A 23,263-nucleotide genomic window follows, 5' to 3' on the forward strand; every position below is an offset into this window, starting at 1 on the left:
CAGTATGACCAAGTGAAGAGCCGCAGAGGGGTAGGCGGGAGGGTTCGCATGTGAATCCATGCCAGACCCATGCTGGAGAACAACAGTTACAGGTAAGTAACTTGTTCCTTCTCCAGCATGGGGTCTGGCATGGATTCACATGCTCATGAATAAAGAATACATAGCAGTACACACATGCACAACCACGGGAGGTGGCAAAGGCTCAACATTAAGCATCACATAAACTCAACATTAAGCATCTTACCTCCTCACCAGGCTCACCTCAGGCGAACAGGTTGCGCAGCACTGCTTGGCCGACCCTGGACTCCTCCCTGGAATCCCGGTCGACGCAGTAGAATTTCGTGAAGGTGTGCGTCGACCTCCACGTAGCAGCCCTGCATATGTCCAGCAGGGGCACACCAGATAGGAACGCCGTGGTAGCTGCGATCGCTCTGGTGGAATGGGCTCTCGGACGGCCAGGCAGCGGTCGGTTTGCCAACCGATGACAGTACATGATACAGCCGGAGAGCCATCTGGAAATGGAAGCCTTCGAGAGAGCCTTCCCCTGATTGACAGGTCCAAAGTTCACAAAGAGTTGTGACGTCTTCCGAAAACACTTCGTGCGGTCTACGTAGAACTTCAGCGGTCTAGCCACATCCAGCGAGTGCAAAGTCCTCTCAGCCGGCGACGAAGGCGACGGGAAGAACACAGGCAACACGAAGGGTTCGTTGAGATGGAAGTCCGACGGCACCTTGGGCATGAAGGAGGGGTGCGTCCTGAGCACTACCCTCGTGTCGTGGAAAGTCAAGTACGGGGCCTTGCAGGAAAGGGCCTGGATCTCTCCCACTCGTCGTGCGGAGGTGATGGCCACAAGAAAAGATGTTTTCCACGATAGAAACTTCAACGGGGCCGAGTGCAGAGGCTCGAACGGAGGTCCCATGAGCTTGGTCAGCACCACGTTGAGCTCCCACGCCGGGGCCGGGGCCTTCACCGGCGGGAACGATCTGAACAGTCCCTTCATGAACTCTTTCACCAGACGATGAGACCACAAGGACGTCCGCCCCGTGGTTCTGGTGTATCGGGAGATCGCAGCAAGATGAATCTTGATGGACGCGTGTGCCAGACCAGCTTTGGCCAGCGTCAGCAGGTACGGCAGTACTTGGGGAGCCGTAATCCGTAGAGGGTTAATCTTCTGTGCGTGGCACCAGACAGAGAACCTCTTCCATTTGTGTCCGTAGCATTTAAGAGTCGAGGACGCCCTGGCCTTTGCAAGAACCTCTCTGCAATCGGCCGGTATGTCGTATCCTCCAAACTCTAGCGCTGCAGGAGCCAGGCCTGCAAGTTCAGCGACTTCGGGTCGTGGTGGAGGATGGCGCCTCCTTCCCTGGAGAGTAGATCCGCGTCCGCCGGCAGCTTGATCGGCGGGGACGCTGACAAGTCCAGAAGGTCCGGGAACCATATCTGCCTCGGCCACGCAGGTGCGACGAGGATCATCCTGCACCGTGACCTCTTGAGCTGGTTGACGAGCCGGATTAGCAGAGGCAAGGGAGGGAACGCGTAGAGGAACAGGCCCTCCCAGGGGAACGAGAAAGCATCGCCCATGCTCCTAGTCTGGGGAAACCTGCTGGCGAACCTCCGGCACTTGGTGTTCGTTGCCGTCGCGAACAGGTCGATCTGGGGTGTGCCCCACCGTCGGAAGAGGCGATCCACCAGATCCTGCCGTAGTTCCCACTCGTGGCACGAGCGCAGCTCCCTGCTGAGTGAGTCGGCGATGGTGTTTTTTATCCCTGCCAGATGAAACGGCACCAGAAAAATCCCTTGGGCGACGGCCCAATGCCACAGGTCCTGCGCCTCCTTGGACAGCGCTGGGGACCTGGTTCCGCCCTGTTTCCTGATGTAAAACATGGTGGTGGTGTTGTCGGTGAAGATCCTCACCACCTTGCCCTTGAGGGACGGAAGGAAGGACCTGAGGGCCCAAAACACTGCACGGAGCTCCAGGACGTTGATATGCAGGGACTTCTCCGTCGGGAGCCAGAGTCCCCTTGCGTGCAGATTTTCGGTGTGCGCTCCCCACCCTTCCAGGGAGGCATCCGTGGTCACAGTCTCCTGGTGGGCTGGGGTCTGGAAGTCCATGCCCGCCGTCAGATGCGCGCGGGTGCCCCACCACCGTATCGCTCGTCGGAAACTCTCGTCGAGCTTGATCCTTTCCTCGAAGCTGCCCGTCGTCTGGATCCAGCGCGCATCCAGGAATTCTTGCAACGGGCGCATCCGGAGCCTGCACATGGGAATGAGGTAGATGCAGGAAGACATCATCCCGAGGAGGGACTTGATGGACCTCACCTTGGCCGCGTCGGCCACCAACATCCGTTGCACCTTGCCCAAGATGGTCCTGGTCCTCTCCTCCGACGGGGAGGCCAGAAGGGACACTGTGTCGAGCCTCGCTCCCAGAAACAGTGCGACTTGCGCGGGCACCAGGTGGGATTTGGCGTAGTTCACGGAGAATCCCAGGTCTGTGAGGAGTTGGACGGTCCTTGCCGTGTGGACCACGGCGAGCTCCCTCGTCTTGGCGCGGATGAGCCAGTCGTCCAGGTAGGGGTAGACGTGAATCCCCTCGCGGCGCAGCTGCGCCGCCACCGGTGCGAGGCACTTGGTGAATACCCTGGGTGCCGACCGTAGTCCGAAGGGAAGGGCTTTGAACTGGTAATGACGCCCTTGGACCACGAATCTGAGGAATTTTCGGTGCCCCTTTAGGATGGGAATGTGGAAGTAGGCATCCTCCAAATCCAACGACGATAGGAAGTCTCCTTCCTCCAGCTGACCCAGGACGTGCTGGAGGGTGACCATCCGGAACTTCTGCGCCTTGATGAACTTGTTCAGACGTCGCAGGTCTAGGATGGGGCGCCATCCTCCCGTCTTCTTCTTCACGAGGAAGTATCGCGAGTAGACTCCGGAGCCCCGAAGCCTCTTTGGGACGAGTTCGATGGCGCCCTTTCTGAGCATCGCCTTTACCTCCAGGAGAAGTTGAGGGACGTGAAGTTCTTTCCTGGCCACGGGGGGGACGCGCGGGCACCTTCTTTGAAACTCGAGCGCGTGGCCCCGGGCCAGGGCGTCCAGCACCCAACGGTCGGTGGAGATGGACTCCCACACGCTGACGAAGCCCGCCAGCCGGCCTCCCACCGGGGTGCTTCGGTGGGGGCCCGACCCCACGGCCGGTTCAATCCTGCTTGGACGCGGCCTTGCCGCCTTGACCTCCTTGGCGACGACGGCGGGGTCCGCTAGACTTGCCTCGTCCTCTGTAGGCCTCTTGCGACGACGAGCGGGCCGCTTGACGGTAGGAAGCGAAACCGCCGCCGGAACCTTTGGAGGCGCCCTTGCCTCCGCCGCTCCGAAAGGGCGTACGTCGTTGCTGCAGGACTCCAAGGGCCCTGGCCGTCTCAGTATCCGCCTTGATGGCCTGAAGGGAATCGTCCACTGTCTTCCCAAACAGGTTGTTCCCGTCGAAGGGCATGTCCAGGACTCTGGTCTGGACGTCCTGCCGAAAGTCTGTAGCTTTGAGCCATCCACGACGTCGAAGGCAAACGCCGTTGCCCAGCTGGCGGAACCCAGTGTCGGCGATGTCCGTCGCCACGGTGATGGCGTGGTCCGACGCCACCTCACCTTCCTGCAGGATCTCAAGGGCCTCCGCCCTCTTGTCGTCCGGCAGAAAATCCAGCAGGGGAGCTATCTTGTACCAGAGCTCCCTGTCGTAGCGGGCCACGATAGCCAAGGCGTTGGCCGCTTTAATCGTCGTCGCTGCCGACGAGATGACTCTACGTCCTATAGCATCCAGTTTCTTTCCCTCGCCGTCCGGCGGGGAAGTCGATGTGGAGGCCGCACCCCCCCCCGCTTTCTTCCTGGCTGCCGCGGAGACGACAGAGTCCGGGGTAGGCTGCGCCCGGAGGCATAGGGGGGCCGTGTCCGGGACCCGGTACTTTTTCTCGTACCGGTCTCTTCTAGCTGGGGTCGTGGAAGGGTTCTTGAGGAGGGAAAGGCCCTCATCCCAAATGTCGTCCAACAGAGGCACTGCGAGGACCGTCTTCCTCTTGGCCTCGCGCCGCTGATAAAGGAAGCCTTCCTTTTTCTTCTCCTCAGGGCAGAGTTGGAAAAGCTCGGAAGCCCTGGAGATCATGGAGTGGAAAGATCCGATCTCGTCGGGCGGAGAAGCCCTGGTGGGAGGCGACGACGGAAAATCCTCGTCGTATGCCTCGTCGTCCGTACCCGTCGCTGCCGTGTCAGTCCCCGTATCATCCCCTCGGGTGGACGGGGAGGAGGGCTGGACGGGGCGCGACGGTTGAAAAGGAGGTGGTGGATGGATCCTTCTTTTCTTGGTAGGGGGAACACCAGAAGGTCCCGGTTCTGGATCCCCCGACGGGAGAGGTTCCTCCGTCGGTAACGGTAGCCTCGTCCTTATCTCGGAGCATAAGGACTGTATGGCCAACAAAATGGCCGCCGAGTTGTCTTGCGGCGCTGGCAGAGGGGAATCCGACGGGCGAGCAGGGGCCCCGTCGGTATCCTCGACGATGTCGTCATCGTCACCTGCGTCGGGGTCCATTCCGGCGGGCTGGCCTTCTTCCACGCCTAGGCCGTGGCTTAAGACCTCGATCAGCTCCTCTTCTGAGGTTGAGGCCTAATCTACGACGACGCCCTGCCCCCCCTTCTTCCCCACGGAGGGTTTCACGGGGGTCCTATCGATGGGCACAAAGGAAGACTCCCTCCGCGGAGGCAGGGAGATTCTGGGCCCTGAGGTCGCCACCACTGGTGTAGCCACCACAGGCTGAGCCAGGGCCGCCGCGACCGTTTCGATAGAGGGCTTGGTCGGATGGATCAAGGCCTTCACCACCTTAGGTGCGCTCACCGCCTTATCCTTGAGGGAGGGGGCACTGCCACGCTCCTCCTCTGCCTTAGAGCTCGACCGGGGCCTCTCCAGGAGCTTCGCCGGGTGCTCGGCCTTCCTCTTACCCGACCCAGAGCGTTGGCTCGTGGTTGATGGTGCCGGGGAGGGTGCGCCCTGCCTGGCGCCCGTAGAGCCCGACCGTTCGGCGCTCCCGGTGCCAGCGGACTCGCGGTGCTTGGCCTTATGTTGGGCCCCCGTCGCCGGGGCGCCCTCAAAGGTCTTAGAAGACCGCTCGGATTTCTTCTTCTTCTCGCCAGACGGGCTCTTACCCTCCAGCCAGTTGGCGAGACGTTGATGGCGGTCCTTCATGGTCCGTTCCGACATGTTGCCGCAAAACGCACAGTCCTTCTCCACGTGCGTCTTGTCCTCATGAAGGCAGTAAAGGCAGAAAGAGTGTTCGTCCTCCTTGAAGACGTTCTGCAGCTGGCATCCAGGGCAGACCCTGAACAGCTTTCCGGGCGTCGAGCTTCCCTTCTCCTGGGCCATCTCCGAGACCGGGCCTGAGAAGCTTCTGGAGTCCTCCGAAGCGTAGCTCGACGAAATCTTCACCCTTGAGGGGCACAGATGAATCCGACACGGGTCCCCGTTGATCGGATGTAGGATCGGTGGAGCTTGAGGCTCTTTTGACCGAAAGAATCGAAGTTTTTTTGTGAAAAAGCGCGAAAAAAAAAACACTAACGCTCGAGAGCAATAGCACGAGGATCCCAACACATGAACGTGCGGTAAAAATCTGAAGATGGCTGCCAGAGGCGGTGCTTAGGTAGAGGGCAGTCATTGGCTGTGGTCAGTATGACGCAGAGACCAGTGATTGGTTATTACTACGAAAGACAGATCAGAAACGAAACTGATACTGGTTTTTTCTTTACCGAGGATTCCCAGCCTGACGACGGGGAATATTCATGAGCATGTGAATCCATGCCAGACCCCATGCTGGAGAACATATGCTTATGATTATTTTGCTTAGCTAAGTTTGGGGAACTTTTAATTTTCCTTTAGAAGCAGAGGGTTAGCCAGGAAGCTAAAGGACTGGTCAAAAGAAGGTTCAAGCGGTTACGTTTCCATCACATTTGGACTTTGAGCTAATAGAATAGGGAGTCCATGGAGGGACAATGATTTATAGATCCTGAGTTACAAGGAGACTATGGTGAGCCCTACTTTGTGCTGTCCCCTCTGAGAAGCTAGGAATGAGACGCAGACACAGAGTTTGATGTCTGTGCCCTGTGAAGGTATAATGAAGCAAGACAGACAACAGATTCAAAGTTCAAAATAAAAAGGATTGACAACTCAAATGTCAGGATGGTTGAAGGCCTAACTTGCCCTATGCTAAGGTGGGATTTCCATATTTGAGCAAAACTAAGGAAGTCCGAGTCAAAGTTCAACTTAAAAGTCTGCCTGTGTCCAAAACCTATCCCTGCCTACACAGCTAAAGGTAAAAAATGTGTAGGGATTTCAATAACAAAATTAATGGTGATAAAACAAGAGTTTGGAGCCTCCACCTGCTCATAGCTTCCTTTTCAGCTTCCCTTCCCCAAGTTCAAGAACATTCCACAAAAGTCTCTGGATTGCCGTTCTTAACTTCAAAACAGTTCCACAAAACCTTGGGGTTCCCTTCCCCAAGTTCAAGGCAACACAGCTCCACAGATACACAGGGTACCCTTCCCCAAGTTCAAAGCAAAACAGTTTCACAGAAAAGGGTTCGAGGATTCTGTCCTCAAGACAACATCAAAGTTCAGAAAGTCTCAGGATTCCCTTCCCCAAGACTTCAACTTGTCAGCCTCTGCTTGGCTTCGGTCTTCCAGTGTTCAAAACAAAGTTATTTTCCCTGCTGGATCAGTTTAAGAACTCTTTCAACAAATTCTTTCCTGGTTTGGTTAAACAAGGTCTTTGGCTTCCATGGTTGAGGGTTCCCTGGTCTAGGCACAGTTGTCAGACCAAATGGTCCACCCATTACAGGTTGCGCAACCAGGAATCTTAAGCCTTTTTACCCCCACAGGTCCCTCTGCTTGTGTCCCTATGTGGATGTTCCCATTCACTTGGCCTTTCCTTGTCAGCCTCTTGGCTTTGCCACACTGTTACAAAACGTGGACCAATCCTCGGCCCTGCCACATAGTATCACACAACTTGGACCAATCCTTGGTCTTGCCACACTGTGTTCAATTACAAGAGTTCCCATATTGGTTATTTCACTCCATTACCACCTTGCCATTATGCTCTCTTGCAATCTTCTGTTCTTACTTTCTTGTCGCTTACTTGGCTTTCATAAAACAATAACTGTAGTTCATATGCATTTCTCATTTGTTATAACTGGGCTTATAAAAGTTTCATTCAGTGCAGCATTCAATAATTGTTCTGTTTGCTTTGCCGTTTTTGTATTTCACCCAACCCGTGGCCTCGGGTTTGTTTAATCAATTTCATACAATTTCACTTGTTCAGCACTTGCCTCTCATTCCCCACAACCGCCAGGAGTGCTGCGGTCCGAGTGAATTGACTTCTCCACTCACCGGTCTTGTGCATTCCTTCCAGACGGCTGTGCTGCCGGTATTCAGCCTCACTTGCTGATTTTGTTTTTGCTCGCGAGCACTACTTGCTCCCTCTCTCGTGACTCTCCGGTACTGTCCGCTCCGCTCGGTTTCCGCGGATGCTGGCAGCTTCCTTCCTGCCTCTTCTCCGCTCGCAGCTCCGGCGGCACAGAGGAACCCAAACCAGCTGTTCCTTGATGGCCCAGCTGTTCACAGGCACCACAAGTCTTTGGAGTCTTCTGCCGGCATCCTGTCTGCGCTGCAGGACCCACCACGGCTGCCTCCTTCCAAACTGGACTCCCTGCTAGACTCTTCCACATGGTTCTGTGTGTTGCTGGTTTCCTCCCTTTTTATCCATCTGTAACCACTTGACAGGTTGTAGGTTTAAGTCTTTAATAAAAATTGCCTAACTGCAATTAGAACATGCCTGACCTTCATAAGACTCTGTAGGCATCTTCTTCATCCCAGTACTAGAGTGGTTTAAATGAGGAAAATTGAGGGGAACTGTTGCATAACAACCCATAAAAGCAGGAGGAGGCTTATGTTGACTTCCACAGAGAAAAGGGTGATACCATGTCTCGCCTGGGGTTACCCTGTTCCCAATCCCCAAGGACCCTCCACCCAGGTGATCCTCCCTTGCTACTCCACCCCCAGGGTTGGAATCCAAGAGTAATGACCTTTCCCTGGCCACCTGAGCAGAGGATCCAGGCGGAGTAGGAGTGACAATACCCTTGGGTTTCTCACAGGCTATAGACTTTTATTCAAAATAAAAAGGGGTTGAAAAAGACCTTGCTGTTCCTATTCCAAGAGGTATTTCCGTACTTTAACCAAAACTAAGGGTCTGTCTGATGTCAAGCTGTCGAAAATAAAAATGTCCTGTGCCCGAAATACTATTTTAGCCCTCACATTTCTAAGCATAATTCTAGGGTGAAAAAGGGTAATGGGTTTGGCCTTGAAAGTGCACAGATGTTCAAAAAGGAAAAACGTAACTCCAACACAAAAGTTCCCAATGGATACAGTTCACAGTTCTGGGAGCTTGCTCCCTTCCCCAGGTTTTCTCTTCATGATGATATAGTAAACTCCTAAGGGTATGAATCTTTCTTGGATTTCTCCAATTAAGAAACATTTTTCTATATTCGACAACATGGCTGTTGGTCTCAATTTCCTAGGATACCTGGTGTACTCTGTAAGGAACTCATGGTGGCAACAAGTAAGACAGACACAAATGATCACAGTTCAAGTGTGTTTATTGAACAATGAATGCAGTAAGCAGGTTGGAAAAATGCCTATTCTAAAACCAAATCTAAGATGAGAGCAAGCGTCGACCATCAAATGAAAAATAAGGCAGTCCTAGTGGTGTTGTGTCAAATAAAAGGGCCTATACTAAGAAACCTATTGCCAAACCTTACAAGTAATACTAAAGGAGGGTGTGGGATAGTTCTCAAGAAATGAAAGAAGTGTTCTCAAATAATGTCAGGATGTGGTAGCCTGGGTCTCCTTTCCCCACGTTTTGAGCACAGGGTAAGGTGGGATCGTGAAGCACAGCATAATCTCGAGCTTCTCTTTAGCAGGATTTCTCTTCTCTTAGTTTCTCAATGCCTTTTCAAACAGTTCATAGTGGACATACCACAGCCGGGTTCACGTCTGTTAACACAATGTTTTTCTTAACTTTTAGAATTCGCCGCTCTCTTCAGCTTCCCTCGGTCGGGTTCACTCTTGCCAACTTCACATTCACAATTGTTCAATGTCACCGGGATTCGCTTCCATTGTTTTCTCTCACTGCGGGATTCACTTCCCTTTCTTTCCAACAGTTTGGAGATCAAAGTCTTTCGATTCTACAGGGATTTGGCTTGACTCTCAGTATGGCAACTTTGACCTATTTCGGTGTCCATCCTATGGTCCTCTGGTATTTGTACTTTCGCTCAGATGGGGATCGACCAGAGTCTTTGGAGTTAGCACCCAAGTAGTGCCAGTTTCCCTCTGCAGCTGGTCCCCCCCTTTAACACTTTTTTGCAGTTCTTTCATAGTTCCTCCAACTTGGTTCATCTTGCCACTTTGCGATTCTTAATCAACACAACCCGGTTCTTATTAGTTCTCCTCTTGATTCACTGGCTGCGATGAACCGCTTGGCTTTCCTCTTCAATGGAGTGAAACCAGTACCACGGGCGTGGGAGCTTCCTTTGCTCCTGCTCATCGGTGCAGGCTTGCCCCGTGTACCGTTGACATCTGCTGCAAGATACTTGTGCTATTGTTCGCAGTTTTAGGCTTTCTCTCACAAAAGTTCTGCGGATCTGGGACGAAAAGGGCAAGGTCTCTTCCCTCCTCGCCACCCTCTTGATTCTTGCCGCCTTTCTCCTTCTCTTGAATTGCAGGGCCCGATTAGCCGTCTCGTCGTGCTGTCTGCCATGCTTGTACTGTGCTCCCGGGCTCCACCTTTTATCCCTGTGGGAAAGGGCCGTCAGGTGTGTGTGATTCTAATCAATTGCCCGATTTTGCCTGACATTTGTATTGGGACATGTGTTAGCCCGCTGTCCTTTGTGTTGTGCAAACGTGTTCGTGTTGGAAAAAGGGGGGGGGGCAGTGGTTTTGAATGTGCTACGTGAGAGGATGGGGAAAAGGTGTCAAAGGAAGGGGGATACCATCTCACCCGTCTGTGTTCCACTCCTCAAGGACCCCCCCCATCCAGGTGATCCTGCCTCACTGGTACACCCCCAGGAACTGGATCCAATAGCAATGGCCGTGTCCTAACCACCTGGATGACAGATGCTCGAGGTTTGAACAGGGAGACACCTTCAGGTTTCTCACAACTCCCCTGCTAGGTTTCTTCTTCTCTTTAATGTAATAATTTCTCACAGTCTTGGCTTTGCCGGACGTCTTCTCCCACAAGGACTTCCTCATGTAAGTAGCTCTACACAGAGGCTGATGTCACAAGCAACACCCAAACCACACTATGGCAGTTACCGCCTGTAAAAGGCCATTTCAAGTGTGGCAATTGCTCTGTCTGCAACCTAACAGCTAACCGTGAGACTATTGATCTAAAAGGGAACACATGGACACTCAACTCCTTCATCAATTGCAAAACGAAATGGTCTGTCTACATCATAAAATGCCCCTGTGATCTCATATATATAGGCAAATCCAAGAGAGAAATTAGACTACGCATTTGTGAACACCGGCCGTGCATACGAAATCAAGTTGAAGACAAACCTCTAGTGGCACATTTCAAGAAAATGAATCACACCCACAATGACATTTTCTGTGCAATATTGCAAACGGTGCCTAACCCTTTCCGTGGAGGCAACAGAGACCTGGCCCTCCGCAGACTCGAGCAAAAATGGATCTACCGCCTGTCAGACACTGCCTCAATTGAATGGAACCTCTTTTTCAACAGATAAAAAGCCTTGTCAAAATAGACACGACCCCCGTGGGTCCACGTCCTGGCGCCCTAACACCGATAGAAGCAGTCCCAACTATTTTCTTAGTTCATCCCTAGCTCATCCAGGGCTAGTGTGCTCTGATATTTAAGGTTGTTCGCTTTGTTTTTCCAAACCACAACCATGGTTCCTACTTCCACGGGTATGTCGCCCACCTGGTTCCTTATGCATTATCATCACCGTAAATTGTAATGTATCCTATACATGCTCTTACGTAAATACCAAATGATCATTTGTATAATTGTTACTGAATACATGTTTTGCACTACTTGCCCGAAAGCATAAAAAGATGCAACCATAGCCTCTTTTTGTACTGCAGCCTAATCGGGGCAATTATTTTATTTTGCATTTGTTGTTACCCCCAAAATGAGACACAGATGTATTGACATAATCGAGACACTTTCGTCTCATCCACTGCCCTTGGACTGTAATCAACAGGGCTTATCCTGTGTATGACGCCGCTCCGATTACACTACTCCCTAACGCATGCGCAGCCTCAGCAGCCGCCACTTCCTGCCGTCCTGCTCATACCTACGACACTACTCCCTAACGCATGCGCAGTCTCAGCGGCCTCAATCTAATTTATACTGAGTGCCCGCTACTGCACATGCGCAACAGACTGTATTGACACAGCTCCGTCGACTTAGACTAAGGTAAGACCACAGCAGCTACTCTGCTCCCTCTTATGGTGCACGACCAAGCCTAGCACTTAAATGCGCACTGCTCGCGCTCCCGTCACTTTCGTACGTGACCTTTGTCCCTTTTAAAACGCTCACTGCAAATGACCTCTTCCTCAGGTTTCCTGCACACGAGAGACCCGCTGTGCACAACGTGGCCATCCTCCACCTCAATCACGTTAATCACCAACCTGCATTTATCCTACGTGTTTAGTACACAGAGGATAACCGTTAATAAGCATGCCACGCAACGCATGTTTTCCCCTGACCAAATGACCTCTGTCTCTCCGAGAAGCAAAATTTAAACGCTCACTGCACATGATCACTTGTTCAGAGTTGTTGCACACGAGAGACCTGCGTTACTGTGCACATCTGTTTCTGTGCACAAAGTGGCCATCCTCCACCTCAATCACGTTAATCATTGACCAACATCAACTTTACCTTTTTTTTTTCCCCACGTGCCAAGTACACCGAGGACAACCGCTAATAAGCACGCCACGCAACACGTGCCCACCTCTATCCTGCTCGGATATTTACCTGATTAGGATAACCACAGCCTAAATCACAGCTCATGTAATAAATTCTGAATCTCACTGTGCACTTCTACCTCTAATAGTCATTCATTGACTCCTTTCTACTTCGACCTGGGCCTCTGACTGCTGCAGACGACCCCCCCCAGCCGCATTTCCAGCAGCTGAATGGCTCCAAGACCATGGCCAGAGCGTCGATCAAATGCCTCTTTGGTAGGTCCCAGTTCCTTGCACCCTTCCACCATTTTTGGACACAAACCAGCTCACCATTTGTAAACGCAGTCTTCCTTCCCACTTTAGGATGACGCCCTTCCTTTAATCCAGTCTGACCATTGACTTCCACGTCCTGAAGATAGTTCGGTATCCACTGTGCAGCGCTGCTTCATTTCCATCAGCCACTGCTCGCTGTCAATCAATTACCGAACCAGAAACACGCATCTAAGTGTCGACAACGTTTTATGTATTGTGATTGTGAACAATATATATATAAATAGCATGTCACCACTATGAGAATGTTAACTGTGTAATAAAAATACACTGTTTAAACTGTCACTAAAATATACTAACCCACTACTGTGCAGACTATACATGCACTTTTACATGTACTTGTATTGTGCTACGGCACAAAGAAAATATCTCTTCAAAAATGTGTCTTCTTGTTAAAAATAAATCCTCATTGTTTTCTATGTCCCCCCACAGTGAATCTCTTTCTTCAGAGCTATTAATTATATAGCTCCTTTGCAAGGTCTTGTTGACCCCTCCCACACATTTGGCTAGGGAAGCCTTGACTCCATTCCCCCTATAATTTTGCGATTATCCACCCTCAAGAGTCCGGACCCAAAAAAAGAGGGTTTCGCCCATACATCTTTTCCTCCCGCTCTACACTCTTGACAACTTGACCTTGCCTGGTTTACTCTCCTGCCAGTATTTCAACATTTGCAGATTTGTATTTCTCGTATTTTTATTCTATTAGTCCTCGTCTGATAATATCATGCTTCATATTCATTCTCATTTATTCTAACCTCCGTAATCCATCTTTTGCAGCATTGCCAAAGCACTCCGGTGTCCCAGGTCCCAGGCTGCAGGACTCACCAGGTTCTCACGGTGCTCTGCGGTAAATGGGAAGCAGCGCTCTGCGGTAAAGCACGAGCTTCGTCCGGTGGCTTCCACGTCATTCACAGCACCTGACTGTCTCCTGAGCCTCTCTCCATCTTCAGACTGCATTGAGGCTGCTCCCAGGTTCCTATGGACGAAAGGAAGTCTCTTCTTTCCTTCCTCCCGTGGTCTCCACACAGCGAACCGGTTCTCGCAGTTCTCTGTCCTCTGCCTTCTCCCTGAGCCAGCTGGCTCCACGGACCACTTGGCTTGGCGGTTTCTTGGTCAACACAGGGTGCAAAACTTCCCCAAGCAGCGTTTCTCTCATGTTAGCGGTTTTAAATGTCCCAGCACCTATCATGCGCTAACAACCAGTAGAGCATGTCTTGGGCTTCTTGCCTTGTCCCCCATTAGAATACTGACCTGGAATGTGCGTGGGTCCTAACCGACGCACATTCCAGGTCAGTATTCTAGAGCCTACTCTTACCTTTGCAGGAACAGGGTGAAATCATAACTGAAATGTAAAAAGATAACTATAGCTCTAATTCAGGAGACCCACCTGTTGGCCGCTTAACAAGAGGCTGTTTGGAACTGTTGGGGCGGGACGGGCTGTGGTGCACCATACTCTAAATACACCAGGGGAGTGCTTACATGGATTGATGGAGGTCGACAGGGAGGGGCAGTATTTGATTTTACGGGGTTATCTTGATCGCAAAGAATTCTGTATCGTTAACTCATTTTCCAAATCATAAAATGCCATCCCACGTACGCACATTGTGTACCCATGTTACGTCTCGGCGCAAGTGGTTTTTCCTATGGGTGGGGGACTTTAATTGGGTCAGAGATCTTCCCCTCTTAGCGGCGGTCCATCATCGGCAACTGTTGCTCTGAATACAGCGCTAACAGACCTAGATTTGGTGGAGGTCTGGAGGGAACTACATCCAGGGGTTAGGGGTTATTCCTTCTACTCATCTCCCCACAACCTATACACCAGGATTGATTCTTTTTTCGTTGACTTGGGGCAGGTGGATGAACTTTGTAGTGCTGAATATATGGGCCGTTCGGTATCCGACCACTCCCCTTTGAAGATTGCATGAAACATTAGGAGCCCTAGACCCCCAATCCCAATGTGGTGCATGCATATCGGCGCTTTTACCGACAAAGTTTTCAAAAGAGTTGCAAACCTCACTGTCCACATTTTTAAAACATAATGTGGGAAGTGTGGAAGAGTGGGGCACTATTTGGGTAACCATGAAGGTAGTGACTAGAGGTGAGGTTTTAGGTCAGTGCTGGGTGCTTCCACTGAAAATTGCGGGAGAATTTGGAAGCTATGGAGGAGATCCGAAAGTAGGAGTCCCGGTATAGAGACCTGCGGTCGGACGAGGAAAAATTACCCGAGACCCAGTCCCGTTGCCTAGAGACATGGGAGAGGTTGTCTAAATTGGATTATGTCACACGAACCACTCGGACACATGCAGAAGGGGACAAACCCGGGAGACTTTTAGCGTGGCTTTGGAAACGAGAACACCCTAGAACCTTAACCACACTGCTTTGTAATTGTAATTTTTTATTTGTAAGGCGCTTATACACAAGTACAGTGCTTCAAAACGCTTCAAGACCGGAACGGAACAAGGGATTACAGTCGTCATTCTTAGGCCTTGAAGATTCAGAATGATCAAACAACAAGAACAATAACTAGCATACTAGACCAGAGGCTACTAGTGTAAGTGCATGACAGAGAGACAGAGGCGAGAGGGGGGGTGGGGTGAGAGAGAAAGGAACGTACAGTACGTAAACTACAGTACTAGGCCTAGTTAGGGATGGGAGAGGGAGGGAGGACCAAACAGACAGACTTGCTAGGCCAAGTACATTCATGGTTGTGCAAGTGCCGGGGACAAGTGCGCCCAGACAAGCAGGGGCCTGTGTTAAGTGCAGAGTGGTTGCTCTTCTCAAGGAGCATAGTGCAGAAGTGCCAAGCAAAGTGCAGAGGCAAATGCAAGACTGGCAGGGGAGCCTGGCACCTGTAAGGCTCTGGAGGTGCACCGCACAATATGTATAGCCCCAAAGGTGTATACCAACTCTCATAGCATTCCATAATTTTTTGATTATCATGGCGATCTGCTTGCATAGAAACCCTGTATAGTTTTGTTTAGCAAAAAATCCTTTATTTTATATCATACATAAACATCTAATAAAAAGACAGTGTATGAAAAACGACTTGCTTTAATTTAAAAAGTACATACATTAAATCTCTAATAACAATTGATTGTGTTTTTGAAATAACTAACACACTTTATACCCAACAACAACCCATCCTGTACCGCATACAACCCACATCATTGGGAGAGGTGCACCAGGCGCCAAGTCAGCAAGATGAGTAGGTTGGGAAAAGAAAGGAAGGTGGGAAAGAAGCAAGGAGAGAGAAGGTTAACAGGGGAGAGGGCAAGGGCAAGAGGAAGAGGAAAGGAAGGCATTGGGGAGTTTCCAGAACTTAAGGAGGTCCGGTTCAAAACAAAGAATCCAGAGAATTTATGACTAATGCGGGTCCCCATGAATATGCCAGCTTGAGATCAATATTATTTTCACTACATACTACACTCCGTTATATAGACATACTGAACAGGTGCCTCAGGGGGACGTGACCAACGCTCTTTCCTTAATCTACCCCCGAAGCTTACTGACACGAAGCCGGCTCTTTTAGATCAGCCCATCACGGTGGAGGAATTGAGCAAAGCAAATGCCTCCCTCTCTACTAGTCAAACGCCCGGGAGCGAGAGCCTCCCCCTGGAATTTTATAAAGCATACAGCTCTACTTAAGCTCCAGTTTTGCTAAAGGTTTTTGAGGAGGCCTATGTTAAGGGTGTGCTCCCGGCTAGTATGAGCAAGACCTTGGTAATACCCATACTTAAGACTTGGAAACCAGTGGACAGATGTGACTTGTATCGTCCCATCGTCCGTGCGATCATTGGTTCCAAGATCAATTACTGCAACTCCTTATTCACATGTAGATAATAAAGTGGGGGCTCCAACCACATATTAATTTGAAGACACTACATTCCTATTTGCACGTCTGCTAAGTTCTAGTAGTTTAATTGCGTATTCATGCTTCAAATGTAAGCTAAGTATCCCTTGGTGGAATGGTTTTTTCTGTGGAATTACTTTACTACAGTTCTATATCCTTCCACATTAGGGGCTATTCCTCCCGTTACATATACTCCTTATTCACAGGCACCTCCTCTGGAAACATCCATAAACTCCAAGTCATACAAAACAACACTGTGCGAGCAGCCCTTAATATCCCAAAAAGAGAACACATCTCCAAGAGCTTATCACCTTTAAAACAATCTCCATTGCCCATAAGTACCTCTCCAATTCAGCACCCCCAGCCCAAGCCCACAGAATCACTCAAGTTCACTCCACAAGACCTACGAGGGCCCCCTACACTGATCGACTCATCATCCCCAAAGTAAAGAGATGCAAATGTCTCCTTGGTGTGTATCCGAGGAAAGGCAAATACAGACATATCACTAGATTTATGGACTTAGAGTGCAGACTCCCTAAACGTCGCATTGCCATGTCCTGGAAGTCTGCGGGGGGCACACGGTACAAACAGTGGTATCGCGATTTTGAAATTTGAAGCGAGGCAGACTAGGGCATGGGCCAGGTCACTATATTGTTTGGATGAAGCCCTCGGGGATGCCTTTGAGTCTTGGAAGACACTTTTTTTCAATGTGTTTGACCCATCCAACGACAAGCCACCTTGAACATCCTATCAATGCCTCATTATGTCCAATATGAGTAAATGCGAGTGTGTGCGAGGTTTGGGGACATACATTCGCAGAAACAGAATTAAGACTTACCTGAATAGAAAAGGGGTGAAGATAGCACTACTACAGGAAACTCACTGCACGGCAGACTCACTAACCAAACTTCAAACGCACTGGGGGGGGGCAGGGTTTTGGTACTACATACTCCAAATACGCCAGGGGAGTATATACCTGGATACACCCACAGCTCCCTTTCCGCCTGAGAAAATCAGTAGTTGACCCAGAGGGTAGATTTGTTATATTATGGGGACATATAGAGCAGACAGAAATATGCATAATCAACTCTTACTTCCCCAACAGCAACATACCGGCTCACCTGGACTCACTATACCCCAAAATTGTGCAACACAGAGATAGCTTACTCCTGTGGGGAGGCGACCTCAACTGTGTATGCGACCCGACAATTGACAGATCCATCCCCCACCCGAAGGGCCCATCGGCAGCGACAACGGCACTGACTACAATGATAGAGAGACTGGACCTAGCAGATGTGTGGCGTGAAATGCACCCATTGCAGAGAGGCTACTCATACTATTCATCCCCCCACAAAATATACACGAGAATAGACCACATCCTCATAGGTAGAGAACACCTGCCACAGATGGAAGGAGCGCAGTATTTGGGAAGAACCATATCTGTTCACTCCCCACTAATGGTGACATGGAACCACAGTGGCCCCAGGCCCCCAATCCCCATGTTAAAAATGCCAACAGAAGCACTCAAAGACCCAGGCTTCAGGGAGGAGCTACAAGAATCCATAGATAACTACATAGACAAAAATGTGGGAAGTGTGAAACACAGCAGCACGATATGGGATGCCCTGAAAACAGTAATAAGGGGAGAAATTATTGCTAAGGCCGGGGGAATGAGGAGACAGCTCAGGAAAGAACTGGACCAGCTGGAAAAAGAGATAGAAAGACTAGAGGCAGCCCAGGCAGGCAACCAGAACAGGGAAACGGAACTTCGAAAACTCAGGGGAGAAAATGATTCGGCGTGGAATAGGCTGGAGAAGCTCGACCACGTGACAAAAACAAATAGGGCACACATAGAGGCGGACAGACCGGGAAGGCTGCTGGCCTGGTTATGCAGAAGAGAGCACCCTAGACACTCCACCACGGCATTACAAGACGAGGAAGGGAACACACATCATACACAACAGGGCATAAATGACACCTTCAAACAATACTACACGAAACTCTACTCGCATGCAGAACAGGTCCCTCCAGAACAGATCTCAGACACACTTGAAGAGATAGGACTCCATAGGATATCACCCGAGCAGGCCCAAATGCTAGATGCTGAAATCACACTCGACGACATAACAGAATCTATCCGGTCTCTGGCAACGTGCAAAACACCCGGCACTGACGGCCTGCCCCCAGAATTCTATAAAGCATATGAACCCTCCCTCACACCCCTACTACATGAGGTATTCCAGGAAGCCTATGAAAGGGGAGAGCTGCCCGAAAACATGAGGGAAACATTGGTGGTTCCGGTCCTTAAACCGGACAAACCTGCGGACCTGTGTGATTCTTACCGCCCACTAGCAATGCTAAATTACGACGCGAAAATACTAACATCAATACTGGCAAAGAGGCTATCCAGAATCATAGAGGACATAATACACATCGATCAATGTGGCTTCATACCGGGCAGGAACACATCAATGAACCTGCGTAGACTACAACACATTATGACCCAAACCAATGAGGACAGAAGCCCATATGCGCTGATGTCCTTAGACGCCATAAAGGCGTTCGACTCCATCTACTGGGAGTGGCTGGTGGCGGTACTTAGAGAATTTGGATTCGGGCCCAGGTTCATCAGATGGGTACAGATATTGTACACCGGACCAAGGGCTAGAGTGAAATCTGGGAAACACATATCAGAAGCATGGGACATACAGAGAGGGACCAGGCAGGGCTGCCCCCTATCCCCAATGCTATACATACTTGGGCTAGAACCTATAGCGATCTATTTTCGGAAACAGTTTTTCGATGCCGGCATAAGACTGGGGGGGGGTAGATCACATCATTTCACTCTATGCGGACGATGTCCTCATATATGTTAGAGACCCACACCTCAACGTACCAGTTATGCTGGAGGTCTTGGACAACTACTCCAAAGTGTCCGGGATCCAATTCAGCAAGTCTAAATCCTGTCTGTTCCCCCTGGCGGCCTTGCAACATGTTGAGATAGAGACACTCCCAAAGGTAGGGATAAAATGGCAAACCACCAAATTTAGATATCTAGGGATCCAGATACTGCACACCCCCACGCTGATGCACGAACATAACACGATGATGACGCTACGGGCCCTACGCAAATCCACAATCTTCTGGTCGCGGCTCCCCCTGTCAATGATGGGAAGGGCCTCCATAGTTAAGATGGTTGTCCTACCGCGCTTCCTGTATGGGTTCCAAAATATACAATGCTATATTAAAAAACCCTTCTTCAGACTGCTGGAGACACTGATAAAGGAATTCCTATGGGGAAAGCACAGACATAAAATAGCACTGTCAACATTAACCCTGCCATACACAAGGGGTGGCATTCAGCTCCCTAACTTAGAAAAATACTACCTAGCAGCACAGCTAAGCTTCACGACTAAATGGTTATCAGACGAACCGACTGAGGAAAACTCCCTATTACAGGCCATGAGCCTGCCACACCGCCTGAAAGAATTGGTTTGGATACCACCGAAACTGATGGGAGAAACACCGCACATAGTCAACTTGGGGAGGGAGATCTGGCGCAGGGCGAGGACACTCACCAATACACAGAGGGCCTACTCACCGGAGATCCCACTGCTCGCAGACTTATATACAGTAGCCACAGACCTGAAACAAATCAGATTATGGGAAAGAGAAGGGGTCTACACCTGGGGAGACCTATACGAAGAAGGCACATTCAAGGACTTCGACACGCTGCGAGATAGAGAGGGCATACAATCGGGTCAGTTTCTCTGGTACCAGAGGACCCGTGCCACTGCGCGAAGCAAATGGGAGACATGGCCCGAAGAACCGGACACAGACCCACTACTAACACTGCTATATAACCTGGGGGAGGGTAGTAGACCAATATCCCAAATATACAGGCAACTGAACGACACACCTAATCCCCGAAGCGCAGACATGAAAAGGAAATGGGAAGTGGATATAGGCAGGGAGATGACAGAGGAGGAGTGGAACCGGGCGCTCACGTTCCCCAAGGAGGTGTCGAGAAATCACAGGTTTAGGCAAATACAGATGAACACGCTATACCGAACCTACCTAACACCGCAGGGGATAGCCAAATTTAACAAACAGACACAATCGAACTGCACTTGGTGCAACAAGGAGGAAGCAGACCTAATACACATGATGTGGGAATGCACCAAAACAAAGACACTCTGGGGAAAGGTGAAACAAGCATGTGAGAAAGCAGGCATGACCAAGTATAAATGGACGCCAGAGGAGTGCTTACTGGGAACCTACCCTAGATTGGCCAAGATAAAACACTTAACCAGACTTATGGACATAACATGCATTTTAACCAAACGGTCCATAGCCATGTCCTGGAAAAAAACAGCCGGACCACAATACAAAGCATGGCATGGAGAAATGATAAGATGGCTCCCGGCTGAGACCAAGGCCTGGGAAGAAAGCGTGGCCAGATCAACTGAAGAGTCCAGCGGAGCCTTGGAAGCATGGAAGGAACTCATTGGACATATGCTTCTCCCGTCGGATGACAAGCCCCCCTGAAACAGCGGCTAGCACGGATATGCCTGAGAGATATAAAGGATGGCTAGAGGAAAGCCACCAAGAGACACCACAGACCTCTGGGAAGCTTCCCCCTCACACCCTGTTAACAAAATGAATGCTTCCCCACAACACCCCTACCCCTCAGTGAAGTGATGAGCCACACAAGAGGACACCATAAGGAGACGGTTGTTATCGTTAGTTAAAGTTGAAATTAAATCAAATATATCTTGGTTTGCATGAGAATAAGGCACAATATGGAAATATGTAAAAGATTTTATTAAAAATGCCAATAAACACATTTTTTAAAAAAAATGAGTAAATGCGAGTGTCTTCACTCGCCTCCGTTTATCCTCCTCCGCCCCCTGAGTTTGCTTCCAGCTATTAACATTATCATCCAGTTTCCCACCTTACGATGCCAAAGATGCTGCCCCGCTATCAGTGCATTTACCATGTTTACTTACCTTGTATCAGAGCCTAGTTGACATGCTTGGAGAGTTATTTTTCTTTTTGGTGTTCTGTTTATGTTAATATGTCTTGTTTTACACTATTGCAACTGGTCAATGCATTATCATATGCTATACTTGCATTGTATCCTTGTCAACTGCTACAAACCAATTGCTAATTATTAATAACAATAAACACATTTGCTGATCGTCATTACTCCCTTCAACTTTCTCATCTCAGTACTTTCACATGTATGAAATGGTAGTCAGTTCTTGGCACGGGAAGGTATTCTCAGTCGCTTCCATGGGCGGTTGAAGGGAGTAATGACAGTATGTCATCAAGACAAGGGGAATGTAAGGGGTATCCCGAAAAGGGGGATACCATGCCTCGTCCGATGTGTTACTCCTTTGACGGTTGCCTTATCCCATGTGATCCTCCCTCACATAGCCACCCCAAAGGTCAGGATCAGGTAGCGGCCTCCGTCCCCTGGACACATCGGGAGAGGATACCATTGGGAAAGCAGTGCAAACACCATCAGATTCATCACACCTCCCTAGCATTAGCACAGAGGTCTACCCTTATCATTTTCCTTGTTTCTGTAGGCATTTGTTTCCACCCTAACGTATTTAAACTCTGGAAACCCAATGAAGCAGCTAACTGTAAACCTGTTTCTCTGCATACAGGAAGTCTCCCTGTGATGCTTCTTTTCTTAATCTACCCAACATTAATAGCTCTTGTGGGTTTGAGGAGATGGCTTCTCCAGTTCTACAACACGGTTCAGGACTGAAGCATGATGGGATCAATGATGTTAATGGGAACATCTCTCTAGCCCATGAAAGGGTGACATGGGCATTTTATCTTGAAGGTGAAAGTCCTGCTGCCCACTAGTTCAGTCACACAACACTGAAGAAGTGAGGGTCTATTAGACAAATGAAGTCTTAAGATAGTCACTTAAGCACTTGCCCGATATATCAGTGTTCTGCCTGCAGGGCACAGGTTTGATTCCAGACAGGACCAAATGAGCACTTACTTACTCTTTCCGAGGTTGACAAACTGTGTACCATTAAATTGGATTACAGCATCAGCCATTATTACAGTGCTTGGAAGCAGAAACACTAAATTAAAAAGTGACTTTATCATCATCATTACTGTTGATATTACACCCCATTTTCATTCCAAACGTAGGCTTGAACATAATTTTATCAGGCTATAAAATATGGCTGCATACTTTTCCAACAGAGTCACACCTGATGTAAAAGCTTTCCACAAACATGTCAAAAGAGCACCAAGGCTCCATCGACACAGCAGAAGGCTTTTTGGGAAATTGAAAATTGCTATCAGTCTCATAGTTCAGGAAATTCGGTTCTAACAAACTAATGTTCTCAGCTATGTAAAGTTGGGCTGTATTATGCAAAGGTATGTTAAGCGGTTGTTTCCGATTTAGACAGTAATGATTGTGGGTCCACAACCCAACCAATCTACAGATCTGTTGCTTCCCAAAGCTAGATTTGCACTCAAATACCAAAAATATATAAAAATGTATCTTTCACTGCAGGAAATAAGGTATTGTTATGAATCGCTACATACAAGGACACTGTTGAACTAGCAATCTATGAGCGATTGGGCAGCCAAACAACCCTGCTTACACCAGTCCATGAAATTAACACAACAGCATGGAGGATATAAAATGTGCTTGTCTTTTAAAAAAAACTATTTTCTTACCTGTATCAAATTTGTACATGCTGTTTACTGATCCATGTGAATCCATTCCACCAAAGATATAAATGTGTTTCCCACATGCAGCAGCAGAGTGAGCAGCGCAGCCCTCAGGAACGTCTCCTTTCACCTTCAACTTTTTCCACTCCATGTCATCTAGCAAGAAAAAAAATACAATAAATCTATTTACAATGAAAACAATAAATGACAGTTCTACTTGTTTTAATGTATAGGATACAACATGGCACCTGCTTGTTACAGCATAGTTAGCTTTCTCCCACTCCACGTCTGGGTGACTATGAAGACCTGTATTAAATGCTAAAGTGTTGTGTCCATTGCTTACCCATAAATGTCCAGCCTGGTGGG

At 49.4% G+C, this 23,263-nt stretch overlaps 1 protein-coding gene across 2 annotated transcripts in view; it reads right to left on the bottom strand.

Annotated features, from left to right (window-relative positions):
- Positions 1-23,263, bottom strand: part of RABEPK (Rab9 effector protein with kelch motifs) — a 359,596-nt gene that overhangs the window by 51,511 nt on the left and 284,822 nt on the right. For both annotated transcript variants that reach the window (XM_069609432.1, XM_069609431.1), the window contains exon 7: positions 22,904-23,053. In XM_069609432.1, the coding sequence (XP_069465533.1) occupies positions 22,904-23,053 (150 nt within the window). The remainder of the gene's footprint in view (positions 1-22,903; positions 23,054-23,263) is intronic.

Source organism: Ambystoma mexicanum, chromosome 8 (assembly GCF_040938575.1).
Source record: "Ambystoma mexicanum isolate Mex_15411 chromosome 8, UKY_AmexF1_1, whole genome shotgun sequence".
NCBI classification, from domain to species: domain Eukaryota; kingdom Metazoa; phylum Chordata; class Amphibia; order Caudata; family Ambystomatidae; genus Ambystoma; species Ambystoma mexicanum.